This window comes from Triturus cristatus, chromosome 1_2 (genome assembly GCF_964204655.1).
Source record: "Triturus cristatus chromosome 1_2, aTriCri1.1, whole genome shotgun sequence".
Taxonomy (NCBI): domain Eukaryota; kingdom Metazoa; phylum Chordata; class Amphibia; order Caudata; family Salamandridae; genus Triturus; species Triturus cristatus.
The window spans coordinates 582247158-582262386 of record NC_140580.1 but is presented as its reverse complement, the minus strand read 5'-3'; the positions used below and the strand labels follow the sequence as shown (position 1 = coordinate 582262386).

Genomic DNA, 15229 nt, shown 5'->3' with positions numbered 1-15229 from the left:
TCTGTCCTATGATTTCTTTAGAAATCGTGCCCACTGCCCCCTGGGCATCACATGAGATGGCTTCAAATGTTTGAAAGGACAACACCCCTTACAGTGCCTCTTTGAATTTGCTGTGGGTTACACCCCTGTGTTTCATAAAACAAGTCATGGGAGGGTGGATTGGTCTGTTTTGTCCCCCAAGGCATGCAATGCCCTTGGCAAGCATCCTAACTCATAGTTACCCTTCTGAAATTTAGAAAACAGATGGAACACTTCTCTTCCTGCTGTTTCTACCATCCAGTAAGTTTTCTTTGTCTGGGCCACGAGTCAATGTAAACATTTGCAGCCTTCAGAAGGAGTTCCGCAAATTTTTAGCACTCGTCTCACCCAACCGCTTACACCACATTGAATTTAGGCCTAGGAGAAATTTTAATTCCAACAGCGAAATTCGTGAATTTTTTAAATTTCGTGTTATGTGAAATTTCTTGAAAATTAACATTAAGCAGTTTACTTTTTTTTTCTTACCAGAGTGTGTAGGTTGTACTAAAAAGTCTCACGAGATACCAGCAGGAGACTAGTCCACACAGGCAGGAGACTAGTCCACACAGACAATTTCCTGCCGGAATCTCGTGAGACTTTATATGCATGTGGTTCACACTCAGGGGAAACAAGCATTGGCATAGCCAATAAGTCTCGCCTTTGGGACCTTATAAGTGTTTGGTTATCCAGCACAATATCCTTGGTGCAACAACATCAACTGTTGCATGGTTAAACACTTATAAGGTCCCAAATGCTAGACCTATTGGCTATGCCAATGTTTGTTGTTATTTGGTGCAAATCCTTTCAGTAGCTTTTCAGAAATTTAAGTTGAAACTTATAGTGATATCTCTGGTTAAGAAGCCTACGCAAAAAAAAGATGCGCTCGTATAGGGAGATGCACAGCTTTGATTTGCTGCCAACACATCAGTGATGTCACTGACCATGTCATGAGTGATGTAATATGAGGGGTCATAAGCATGGGACAAACTCCCTCTCTGCACACCGAGGGCGAGGGAGGGGGGTGGGGGTGGCAGAAAGAGTGGTTTGGCCCAGTTGCAGTGAAAATATGGCCCAATGCCAGGGTGAAATACCCATACCCCTTTGCTTTACACAAATGAAAAACTCCCTGGTGTCTAGTGGCGTTTCTTTCCCCCAGGGGGGCAGGAAGACGGATGCATCTGTTCTGGGGTGGGAGCACGGTGCGATGCCTGGGTGAACCGCCCCAACCTCTTTTTTTCGTTTTTGAATCTATTTTTCCCCTGGTGGCCTCTCCGTACCATGGGGGCAGATTTTGAATAATTACCCCCAATCCAACCCCAGGGGGAAGAAAGACTGATGAACCCGTTATTGGATGGGAGCACGGCGCTATGCCTGGGTGAGCCATTCCATCACACTTTTCTTTTGTTTTTTTCCCTGGTGTCTAAGGCTTTTCTGTCCTCTAGGGGCAGATTTTAGGTAATCACACCCAAATTCTCCACCAGGGGGGCAGAAATACCAATGCACCCATTCTGGAGTGAAAGCACAGCATGATGCCCTGGTAAGCCACCTGTACCTCCTTTGTTTCGCAGATTTTTCACCTGGGGTCGGAGTGGACGTTCTAACCCTCTCCTAGCTAGCACCAGAGGGTCATTCAAAGCCCTCCCCAGCATCGGCCAACGGGAGTGCAGGCGTCAGCGATGTCTGCACTTAAAAGCGGAATAGAATTTAATTGTTTGTTATTTATTTCACTTTTTATGTTTATTAGTTTGGTGGTAGAGTTGTAAATATGCTTTCCTTTTTTTGAAGTTGCATCTATTTATAGTTTTTTTTATATTAGTATTTTTGAATTGTGGTCCTTTTTATCTGTTTTAGTGTTATAGATCTATTTTTGTGATTTTATCTTACACTGTATTTTAATTTTATATTTTTGTAAACTCTTTTGGCACATTCATTTTAGTAATGATATTTTTAAATTTCACTTTAATGATTTAATAATTGTATGACTTCATTTTTTACTTATTTTATAATTATATATGCAAACATAGTTTTCAAATAATTGATATAAATAGCATATTTTAAGTATGTTTTCAAACAATTTAATTTATATATGCTTTATTAGACTTGTATTTCTTTGTTTAAATTTGTTATGTATCTTTTTTATGTTATTTAAAATTGTCATTTATTATTTCATTTTATACATGTGTATATTTTAATGTTTTTAGGTACTTTAAAAAAAGTTATTATAATGTTAAAATACTTTTAAAATATATACCTTCTTAGTTATGTAATATAGATATTTTTGTACTTACACTGATATTTTTGACCTCTATATCATGTCATAGAAGCAATTGTATTTATCTTTGACATCCTGGCGGCACTGGCACCATGGTGCTTTCCTCGACTTACTGTGACCATACTTCCCATAATTGCTAGACTTTCCTGGTATTTGGCAATTATGATATTTATCATGAATATCCATGTAGTTGACTGGAACATTCATGTTGTTGACCATCTTGTGCTGGCTGGACCCATGAAATCTGAGGCTTTCAAGAAAAAGTAGCCAGGATGGCATCATGCGCTATAAACAAAGGAGGGCAGCAGCAGAAGGCTGTGTGTCAAAATACATTTGAGTTTTAGAAGTGACGGGTAGCATTGTGCCGGAGAATAAGGAGACCTCTATATTATTCTTGACCTCTTTCTAGAGTTCCGTGAAATTCTACTGGTCTGCAGGAGTCTCACAAAACCGCGATGGTCGCTGGGACCGAGTTGAAAGATGCCACACCATGAACTGCTTTGCTTCTATTCAGAAGCTCAGGTAGTTGCCAGCTTGGGTGAGGCTCTAAGAGAAACTTCAGCATTTGTGCATGATTCCAGCCAAAGGCTTCAGTTTCCAGAGGGAGAGACTGAAGTTGGGAGAAATCCAAATGAGCAAAAAACGTGACTCTCCGGAATCCCAGTAAGGTGCAACTTTCATTTCTGGAATCTCTTGTTCACAGGCGTATCAAAGGGTCCCCTCTCATTTGTTGCTGAAAGGTATCGCATACTCACGTTATAGTCCTAACACTTTATTTATAAGTCATAAAACAAATATTGACAGAAGTTAAAAACTGATTTATAATAAAGAAGCAGGGAAGGAGATTTGATTTTGAAAGGTAAGGTCAAAGTAAATTAACAAGAATTTACATAAACGAACTAACGTATTTGAAGGAGTTACAGAAATTGGTGGGAGATTTATCAAAAAGTCTTGCAAACACAGGAAAACACATTCATGTGCTGCGTTGCATGACAGGGAGGGAGCAGATATGGAGCAGATATGCTCCATATATACTAAGATATGATGCATTCCTGCCCTCGTCGTGCGCTGAGTGCTGCCTAGCGCCAAGGCAGCACCCTTGTCATGCAATAGGGCTTTATTTCCCATCACCCATTAGTACAGGAAATGGTATCATAACACCGTAGACTCCTCCCTTCTCCCGGGACCTACTTAATGACAGCTGCAACACAGGTGTGCAGCGGCCACATGCAGCACCAGAAACTCTGGTTCCATCACCGCCCAGTGATAGTCTACAGCACTCCTGTGGTCGCCATTCCCCCAACTGTTGTTGCGCTGCACCTCACACCATGCTGAGAGCTTTCACTTGTACCCACTACTGGTTCTCCAGCAGCAACCCACCCACACCCCCACACAAATACTAACAATGCCCTCAACATCCCCTCCCAAAACACACTACAAAAGAACCAACAACGCCTACACTCCCACCCTACACCACAGCAAACCCTCACGTCAACACCCACTTGCATACATGGTTTTCAACACACGATCACTCAGGAAACACACAACCTAAATATGGGACCTTCTGAGCAATGATGCACCGGACATCCTCTTCATCAAAAAGACCTGGCTCACCTCCTCCTCATTGGCTCCCGATATCACTATGACAATCCAAGCGGGCTACAAGATCGCTCAACAGGACCAACTTCACAATCCAGAAGGAGCACTCGCTATCATCTACAAAAAATCCATCAAATGCACAACTTCCACAGAGTCCGCCACCCCATTCATGGAACACCTACACTTCAAGCTGCAAATCTCTGAAAAATTCACCCTGAACGGATCCCTCACCTACTGACCACTTGGACCAGGAGCCACCTTTACCAACCTGATCACTGATTTGAACGCCCTACTAATCATTGGCTCCAGAACCTACATTCTCCTCTGAGACCACCTTTCACCAGGATGGCTGAAAAGACGCCTGCTCCACTGCACTCCTCAAAACATTGAACTTGCCTATCTCGTCACCGAGCCAGCACACACTGCAGGACACAACTGGACCCCATCCTCACCACAAGCAACAGCATCAAATACAACTCCACCAGACGTCTCACATGGACTGGCTACTCGATCACCACTTCCACATCAACAAACCTCAAGTCAACATCCCTACCCGGTTCAGCACTACAAGTTGCAGCTGGGGCATAATCACAGAAGCAGATTGGCTCCGGGCCCTCAGCACTAATCAGCTTAGCCCACAGACAACCTCGACAAGGACAGCAACAACTTCAACTGAATAAAAAAAACTACGTGGACTCCCTCGCACCCATCATACCCAATAAGCATAGCAGATCAAACAAGCAGGCTAGATGATGCACAGAAGACCTCCGAGACACGGAACAACACTGTAAACAGCTAGAAAGGAAATGGAGGGCCAGCCATGACACCACAGGCAGAACTACCTATAAGGCTGCACATAGACGCTATCACCAGAAAATTAGCAACACCAAGAAAAAAAGTACAAGTGGATGCAAGGAGATCTTCTCGATCATCAAGGAGTGCACCTCGCCCTCAGCCACTGACAACAACATTGCTGCCTTCCAACAACTCTGTGATAACCTATCCAACTTCTTCCACAGCAAAATCGCAAATATGTACAGCAATGTCGCACATCAACCCAACCCCAGAGAACTCATCACTAACCTACCCACCACCAACCAAGACAGTCACCTGGATAAATAGACAACCCTCACCAGAAACGACACAGCGGCAATCCTGCGGACCATCCATTCAGGGGCCCAATTGATCCATGTCCCCACCACACATACAACCTAGGGAACATCACCAATCAGCACCACCCTGACCCACATCATGAACACCTCCATCATGTCTGCCACTTTCCCGGATGAATAAAAACTTGCAGAAATCAGCACTCTCCTCAAGAAGCCCAAGGCCAACCCGAATCAGTTGAGCAACTTCCGACCTATCTTCGTGCTTCCCTAACTAGCCAATGTGATTCAGAAGGCCATTAACAAGCAACTTACAACCCACTCAAACTTTACCATCTTCTAGACAACGCATAATCAGGATTCAGAAAGAACCACAGCATAGAAATAGCACTCATTGCGGCCACCAATGGCATTCCAAACATCTTGGACCGTGAAGAAACAGAGGCAGTGGCCTTCGACACAGTCTCTCACAACACACTCATCTGAGGCAGCACAAGATTGGCATATAAGGATTCAATCTCAAATTGATCTGTTCCTTTCTCACGGGAAGGACCCAAAGGGTCAGGCTGCCACCCTTCACATCAGAGAGCAATACAATGATATGAGGTGTCCCACAGGGATCGCCCCCACTCTTTTCAACATTTACATGACCCCACTCGCCAACATCATCCTATCACAAGAATTCGCCATCATGTCCTACACCAATGACACCCTGCTCATCCTCAGGGAAAGGATTTTAGATGAATCCTTTCCCTGACAGACAAGACAAACACAAGCAGACCCAACTTCACCAACTGCATGACCTTGGTAACAGACTGGACGCAAAGCTACTGCATGAAGCATAACACCAACAAGTCGGAAGTACTGGTCTTCAGCAACAAGACCTCCCCAAGGGATTCCACTTGGTGGCCTTCGCAGCTAGGAATAACGCCCACACCCACAGACCTTGCAAGACATCTATGGATCATCCTAGATGACAAGCTCAATATGATGGCACAAGTCAATGCAATGTGCACATTCTGCTTCCACATTCTATGCATTCTGCAAAAGATCTTTAAATGGCTGCCTCAGAACAACAGACGGACTGTCACAAAAACAATCATCACCAGCAGGCTGTACTAAGGCAACAGAACCTTCAAACAACTCCTACACAGACTCAAGCGAATCCATAACGCAGCCACAAGACTCATACTCTACCTCCCATGCCACACCCACATCACACCACACCTAAGAAAGCTTCACAGGCTCCCCATTTGCAAGCATAGTTCTTATGCACATATACAAAGCATTAAATAACATAGGATCAAAATACCTGAACAGCCGCATACACTTTCACCAACACACCAGAAGACAGCTACGATCTGTCTCGCTTTCATTCGCATACACTCCCCACATCCTCAAAATCAAAACTGGTGGTCGTTCATTCTTCTACATTGCACCTAAGATATGGAACAACCTCCCTCAACACATCAGTGTCTCCTCCTCACTTCTTGAGTTCCACAAGAAGTTGAAGACCTGGCTCTTCATATAAGCACCTTGGGACCACACACCTTGCCCAAGCGCCTGGCTGCCCTCTCGGTGATTAGTGCGTTACACAATTCAACATAACATAACATGGTGCAAGGGTGAGTGTTACAGGCAGGGTGATTTTCGTGCAGGAGGGGGCACTTTCCTGCACAAACCTAGAAAGAGGAAATAAGAAGAAATAAAGATATATCTCCTCGTTATTAACCTTAGTAAATCTGGCTGTGTCAAAATCTATGGTTGGATGCATGGGAATGCTCACGCTCCACCTATGGAATACCTTCCCAATGTATTTATTCAAGAGTTTTATATAGTGCTAGCTAGACTCGAAGGTATGAGAGCGCTTTACAACAGTGAATGTTCACATCAAAGTTAGATCCACAGAGCATCTGAGTCGGAGCGCTTCCCAAAGCAGAGCAATGCAAGGCAGTGACTTGCACTACATTGTGTTACTCTGGATTCACTAAGCCACGCAGAACCATGCAAGGTGACTTTGCGTGGCTTAGTCAATCCCACTAAGGGGCTTGCGTTGCCCTGCATCATCTGGTAAATCTGGGCCATCATGTGTTTTGTTTCTACTCAGCAGCTGACATATTCCTGAAATCAGTGAAGACAACTTGATCACAGAAGTGATGATACATGAAAAAGTAGAATATTCAGCGTAAATAATAGGTAATGTTTTTGAATGATTTGCACTGATTTGTAAGTTGTAAAGGGTAAATTTCCTACATCTACACTGCTAACTAACGCATAGACATCTTCTGTTTCAGATATCCGTCCCTCCTAAACTCTTCCTAATTTTCTTTTTCTCATCTGGCCATTCTGATGTTATAAATTATGTTGTGCAGATTTGTAGAGCGCTCTAACACCTGGTACTGAGCAGGATTCAGCCTAGCTGAAAAGCCAGGTCTTCAGCTTCTTGTTGAATTGAGGAAGTGAGGAGGCGGCTCTTATGTGTAGTGGCAGGTCATTCCATGCTTTAGGAGTGATGTAGGAGCAGGTTCAGCTGCCTGATCTGGTTTTCTGTATTCGTGGGCTATGTGCAAGTCCAGATGAGCGGAGGTGTCTGAAAGGTTTGTGAAAGCAGATGCCAAGTATGCTGGGCCAGTGTTATGTAGTCCCTTTAAAATGTACATGAGGAGTTTGAATTGTGCTAATTAGTGTATGGGTAGCCAGTAGAGCGGCTTCAGGTGTGGTATGATGTGAGTGCAGCGTGGGAGGCTGACAGTGATTCTGGCCGCCAAGTTCTAAATTGTCTACAAACGTCTGGTGAGTTCATCCTGGCAGAGAGGGTCTTCCCGTAGCCCAGCTTGCATGTGACTGGGTGTGTGTGATGGTTTTCCAGGTGCTGATTAGCAGCCATTCGAAAATCTTCCTCAGCATCTTCAGAGTATGGAATCCTCAGGCAGTGACGGCATTGACTAAGGCGGTCATGTGAAGTTTATATCCATGACGATCCAAGGTTCTTGGAGTGGATGGTAGGGGTTGGTGTCAGTCCTAGCTTTTTTGGCCACCAGGTGGAGTACCAGGGTGAAATGCCCTTAAAGAAGATCACAATTTCGGTTTTGTCAGTCGGTCTTCATCCAGTCATCGTTTTCGGTCATGCAGGCAATAAAATTGATCATCCAACTACCACTGCTTAAGACACCAGTTGGAATCCGGTGTTGGGACTACAGTTGCTCCCACAACCTGAGCTTCTTGACGTTATAACAAATTAAAAAAATCTCTGAAGCCATTCTTATATTTGGGTATGAGTAAGGCAAGTCAGAGAAGTCACCTACATAAGTACCCCTATGGAACCCCTGCTGAAGCAAACATGGGAGATGAGCGCCCCTGTAGCTAATGTGTGAATGAGATACTCAGACCTCTCACTGTTAGTTAAGGTTCACAGTCCTACCCGTCAGTATTGTTTTAAAAGGTGGTCACATTGCTGAATTTCTCTAAAGATTCTCTACAAAGACATAGGTTTTACAAGATGTTATGATTTTTTTTTGTTTGTTGCTAGTGGAGGGTCAGGAAAGTAGGGAGAGCTTCTGATACACGAAATATTTAAAGATTAAGGCGAAATAGTGCAGTTTACAGCACAAGCTCCTGAAAGAAACGATTACAAAGTCAAAGGGAGCTCTGAAGGGGATCTGATGAACGATTGTGACAATTAATGGTGCGCTGTGTGATCCTAGAGCTCTGCGGAAATCTTTAAAAAAAAAAAAAGGAAACCGTGCCTTTTTCAAGCAAGATTTGTCAAGGCAATTATGGGTGTTGGACAATGTAAACATAAATAGACAGCAATCCAAGTGGCAGCACGCATAATTTATATTTTAAATGTTTATCAGTAAACACACAAAAAGGCACGCATCTATTGGTTTTGCTCTTTATGCAATAATTGATAACAATTAAAAATAGAACATACGCGCGATTCAGCAGATCCCAGTTGTAATTATATAAAGCAAAACATACACATTTTCATCTATTTTTAGAGACGTAAAAGTCTGCGAAAGCTTGCTGTCCCAACGGAGTCCCACCACAGTCCACTAAGAACTTCTATCTCACACAATAAGCGGAATTGGTTTCCACATTAGTGGCTTAAAAGCACAGCTTTGCTGTCATGCGCCTCAGCCAGTTGAATCTGTACAACAGAAGGAAAAGGTTTACAGGCCGATGCCTGAGCATGAAAGTTCCCATTGACCAACGGATGGCTCAGCTGTCCGAGACATGAATCTGCATGGTCTCTGGGACCATAGGCACAGCTTAACTGCAAGAGGCTCGGCCTGTGAGATCCATCTAATTTGAAAGATAAGTTTGCTTTCAGATACCTACTCCTTTAAAATAGACAGAACATAATTGATAGCTTTGCTGTCCGAGGTCAGAGCATCTTTGTAACCTGATAGAGTAAGATCTTTTTGCAATAAGAGGGTGATATGCTGTCAGTTACCTCAGCATGGGATTTCTCTATGACCTAAGCCAGGTTTGTTGCCTGAAGTTTGAGCTGATTAGATGCCCGTAGCCACAGCATAGGATCTGCTGCCAGGTGCCATGTAAAATCTGTGTAATCGGAGGGATCGCTCCACTATCAGATTTGGCAGCACTAGAGCACCGGTAAGGAGGATGTCTGAGATTGAAACTTCCAAGCTTCGTATTACCGGAGTGATAATATTGCTGATACTTAAATGCGTAAACGATTTATAGACTGAGGGATATCTTTATTGTCAGGCTCATCAGTCTGCCACACCTGTGTAACCTGCCTGATGAGACTTCTGTTAGTGAGCTTAACCTGTAAGATCTGTGCTGCATGAGATATAGGGTTGTTGTTAAAAGCCTGGGAGATCTGTGCTAAAGGTAGGCAGCTCTTCGAACTAGGGTCTGACCTAACATTTCTGTAACATCAGAGACCACTCTGAAGGTATGGGCCTATAAGATCCCTGTAACCCGATGAGTTTCTCCCCTGGCAAGTAAGAAATGTGTATCTTCAGGGATAGCTTCCCTGTATGGAACTGGAGCCTGTAACAAGATGTATGCAGCCTGAGAGCCTGCTGAAGGTTATTCTATTCTCATGGGACCAGCTGGAAATTACAGACCTAATACAGCGTGCACCATTTTTGGTCAGTACATGATAAGTCTGCATCGTGGTTTTTTTGTACAGAAAGGCAAGTGGCAAAACGCAGAAACATGCACGCAGCACCATTACAAGGAAAACAATATCTTTCAAGCATGCACACCTCAACGCCAGCAACGGCACAAATGACAAATGTAAGTGTTTTACAAAGCAACTGGAAAAAACAGCACTTCAGGCCAAAATGTAATGCCTCTCTCCTTACAGTTGCCATAGTCCCTTTGAACAGATCCTGGCTGGATACAACAGCAGAAGCTACATGTTAGATGCCTTCAACATATTTTCTTTGAACATAGTGGTAGTACAGACAGCAATGTAAACTTGGGTACAACGTCGTGTGGTTGGTCAGGGTCCTGAGGATGCAGTGCACTGTAGTGATGTCATACCACTAGGACTCTAATAGCATGAAAGGTTAATGTCTTGAGAATGCAGTGCAATGTGGTTGCCAGACCTTAAAAAACACTAGAGAATTTAAACTGAGTTGCCCAACAGATCCAAGAGAACTTTTTGCACTTTGCACCTGCACCTAATACCTTCCTAGTGCCTTGTATATGGGAAAATATTTATTAGTTTGAGAGTTTTATATAGCGCTAGCTAGACCCGAAGAGCATCCGAGTCAGAGCGCTTTACAACAGTAAATATTCACCACATAGATAACGAGTATAGTCGACATTTATGCGGCACAATGTGAAATGAACTGCCTTCAGATGCAAGGTGTTACCGGCCGACTACGGGATCCCTGACCTCAGAGACGGAAGAAGGTTCTGGGGAACAGAAGGGGGAGGGAGAAGTATATCTTGATTAGTGCAACATAGAAAAACACTGAATATTGCATTGATTGAATTGTGTACTATTTAGTCTGACTGTAAGATTAAATGTACGCCCTTTTCTGAAACAACAAGCACTGGACTGGACAGTATATTTTATCGTGCTTGTTATTGGATGTTGAATTCCGAGTTTCTGCCCCCGCACTACCGCCCTGAGAAGTCTGTGACTGCTCGCCCTCACTATCCTGTAAAGTGCAGGAAAGTCTGTTCTTGGCGCATCCTGCAGAGCATTAGTAGGCTCGGCCCCACTTGAACGGTAAAGGTAAATTTCAAAATAAAACCTACGTTACGGGAAGAAATAGGTGGAACTCTAAAAGTGGCAGAAAACAAGATCAAAGAGGGAGAGCAAAGAGACTTGGATGCAGGAAAGCATTAATAGAACATTGAATGTTGGGAAATCCATTGAAGAGAATGAAGTGACAGCGGGCCAATAATGGCTGGTATAAGCATTATATATTAACATTTCAATGCTTAACTTTCTGTTTTTCCTTTTTATATTTTTTCAGGAGTGTACTCTAATTGGATGGAATGTTCTAACAGCATTACAGCCCGTCTGCCTCAAGCTATTACGGAGCAACATTACAAAACAGCTGAAATGCGCAGGAGTCATAATTTAACAGGGTAACATTCAGTCCAGCTGTCATCCCTTGCATTTACATTTCAACACTGAACACCAATTGCACTAATTTGCATATGCACTTGCAAGGAACTTGTTTTGTTGCATTTACAATTAACTGGAAGAGAGAGATAACTTTCTTGAGCTAAACCTTTCAGAGGACTACGTAGACAAGACAGATGGATGATGATGCAAGATTACCAAGGTAAATTGTAAGGAATCAGTAAAATTGAAGAAAAATACTTACATTTTAAAAAGGAAATACTACTGGTTTTTTTCCAAGCCTAGGAAACTCTATTTAACCACTCCTCACAATTTCTTTAACCAGAACTCAGTAACAAGATATTAGTTTGGAGAAGCTGCTATTTGTATTGTTAAATGATAATTTGAAAAAATTAAAGGCTACTAGTGACATTTATCAATGTTGAATCATGATCCAGACGTTGAAAGAACTTAAAGAAAATTACCTGCTCATCTGTCATGTCAATTCCAGTCACATGCCCCTTTTCTCCAACCAGTTTACTGAGCATGTAGCAATCTCTGCCACTCCCACAGCCTAGGTCCAAGATCCTGCAGTTTTCAAGGCCCTCTGGAACTACCAAACCACATCCGTAGTATCTATTAAAAGATTACCCCTTTTAGTGCAACAGTAAAAAGATAACAAAATGTGCAGAGTAAACAATAACACAGCATATGGAGAGCCATACAGTTACCTTAAATCAACTTTCTCAGTAACACATAGTTATGTCTTTCAAAATCACATACTGTGTCATATGGTTCACATACTGCTTAACTTATATGTTTCTTTGATATTATGATAACAAGCATAGTATTGATATAAATCGAATACATATTTACACCTCTCATAAAATGCCTGACAATGACTTATGCCAGCTATTACAGTTAAAAGTATACAAAAAGTGATGGATGGAATGCTTGAATTAATCTCAGCCACTGGTAATCCAATCCAATCCAAGTGAGCTTAATTCGCCAAATATGTAATCAAAGCATAATACAGGAAAACATATCATTAAAACACATATGTACAAGGAGACAAATTCTTATAACACAAATGTATTCAAAAATAGAAAACCCCCTTTTGATTAAAAAATTTCATTTTTTTAAAAAAGATGAAAAACTAAACGTCAATATGATAAAAAGTGCATGAATACAAATATAATTGGAGCTGATAAAACTATGAAAACCTTGTTAGCAACATTCAATTCATCATCATCTGTAACACAGATCACCCTACATGTAGCCAGGACCAAAATTCATACATGGAGAAGACCACGAAAAACAGCCATCAACCTGAAAAGAGTATGTGCGATCTAATGGCCCACGCCCAACCCAGAAACTTTGCCAGGGCAATGACAATAGCACTAGATGTTTCAGAGAGCAATAATCTTAGGGCAACCTCACTCCTTTTAGTGCCTAGCGATTTACAGATTGGTGTCAACCATACTTGGCGAGGAGCCGCATAGGCTGGACAAACAAATAATAGGTGAGCTAGTGACTCCGAGTGAGTGGGACAGATGGGACAGGAGTCAACTTCAGAGTTTCCCCATCTCGCTGTAAATGATCTTACTGGCAATGAGCCGACCCTGAATTGAAAGTAGAGCTTCTGATCATGCGGCTTAGTAATAATGTCCCAGTAGTGCTCAAAACTCGTTGATGGCTTGACAGCAAGGGAACTCCCTGTGAGAGCGGAAGTGTCGCAATTCCTGTAAGCACCTTGGGCCACCCATTCCCAGTATTTAGCTTTTAAAACCACTTTGGAGGGGAACGGGGTACCTGTTGGATTTTCCCATAGAGGTGTCATGCCAAGACTTATCAGGGAGGCTCTAATCCCACGCAACCATTTGATCTTATTAAAACTATCAGCTCTAATTAGGTCCTTGAGGCCTGCAGCGTAATTAGGCAGCTCTGGGGTACACCAAATCCTCCACCAATAAAGCAAGGGGTGCAATCTTGCTATATCGGCCAGTGCCTCCTTACCTAAATCGTATAGCAGTGTACGCACTGGAGTGCTTTGCGGGAGGCTAGTGATCTTGCGCATGAACCTATTTTCTGCTACTGTTAGTTGTGAAAGGTTCTCAAAACCCCAAAGCTCAGCCTCATATAAAGCAGAGCTCACCACTTTCAAGTCATATATTTGAAGCGGTGGGCTTACTGGTTTTGTAAAGGAAGTGCTAAACTCAGATTGCAAAACGCCAGCCAGTTGTCGATGCTTCAATGAAGCCAAGTCGAGTTGGCGCTTCCAACTCAAGTCTCTCTGTAGGGTGAGCCCCAGATATGCAAAGTCAGTAACTTGTTCTAAGGGCCGGTTATTCAGCATAATGCCTCCTTTAAAAGCTTTATGTGGGTTAAAAGACATAAATTTCGTTTTTGACACGTTAATTTCCAAGCCCCTTAAGCAGCAGAACTCTTCAAAGAGTTTAAGGGCTCGCTGCAGTCCGCTTGGTGTTTTTGAAATAATGAACGTGTCATCCGCAAACATTAAAATAGGGATTTTAACACCTGCTAGGGCACGGGCATCTGTAGGGGTGGAAGCTAAAAAAGCTGCAGTCCTATTTATGAATAGAGAGAAGAGTGTCGGAGTCATTACACAACCCTGGCACACACCTCTCTCTATAAGAAAGGGAGTGGTGACATTGCCCTGCGCTCCCCACCAAATTTGGGCATAGTTATCCTCATGAAGTCTAGCTATGAGGGTTAGCAATTCTGGGGACATCCCCATCTCTTGAAGTACTGACCTTAGTTTACTACGGGAGACATGGTCAAAGGCCGATTTAAGATCCACAAAGGCAGCATAAAGGCTGCCCTACTTCAAGACCACTGTCTTCCAGTAAAGCATGATGAATCGAAATACCTGGTCAATAGTACTGGTGCATGCCCTAAAACCAGCCTGGAATGGGGATACAATATCTTTCTCTCCCAACCAATCCTGCACCTTGTTCAAAGCTAACCGCCCCATTATCTTATGGAGTGAATCTATTAGGCTAATGGGATTTTTTGGCCTTAACAAGCACTCTACGATAGTGCTGCCTTACTAGCCATACTTTCTCCGGGTTCCCCTCTTTGATCGCAGCACCCAGTAGCCTACGGGCCTCTTTACATTACATACAAAACTACTGGGGTCCTTTCCTAGGATGGGCACCCTTGGTCTTATGATGTCTAATGAAATGGGTACGTAACTTGGCAAAAAACTTAACATGGGTGCTGATCACGGACTCTTTGGCTGTTGAGTTTGCCACGCATATTTCCAACTCAGCGATCGCCCCTTCAACGCCCAAGGATATCGAAGCTAAAACATCAGGACACTCAAGTATATTAACCCATTTTAAGCGTCTCTTGTCGTTTGTGGGGACCACATCACGAGTGAACAAATTGCTCCCTGGTTGCGTAAGTTCCCATTGTGGTAACAAGTCAAAGATCGCACATAGGGGGTGGTGGTCACTCTCTGGCCACTCTCTCACTACCATATCCCATAGGGCATGCCATAACCGCAAATTGGTTAATAGATAGTCTATATGACTAGCACAGTGGCCATTGTTGAAGGTGTTAGCTCCATGCCTGTCAGATGGGGATCTGCCATTAGCCGCCCGAAGACCCTTCTCTAGGCAGGTGGCATTGATTTGGATTGCCACGTCT

General features: G+C 43.1%; 1 protein-coding gene across 1 annotated transcript in view; it reads right to left on the bottom strand.

Moving 5' to 3' along the window:
* The window catches only part of AS3MT (arsenite methyltransferase), a 228030-nt gene that overhangs the window by 110258 nt on the left and 102543 nt on the right, over nt 1-15229 (bottom strand). Inside the window, exon 4 of the mRNA XM_085606584.1 lies at nt 12043-12193. Coding sequence (XP_085462710.1) covers nt 12043-12193 — 151 coding nt within the window. The remainder of the gene's footprint in view (nt 1-12042; nt 12194-15229) is intronic.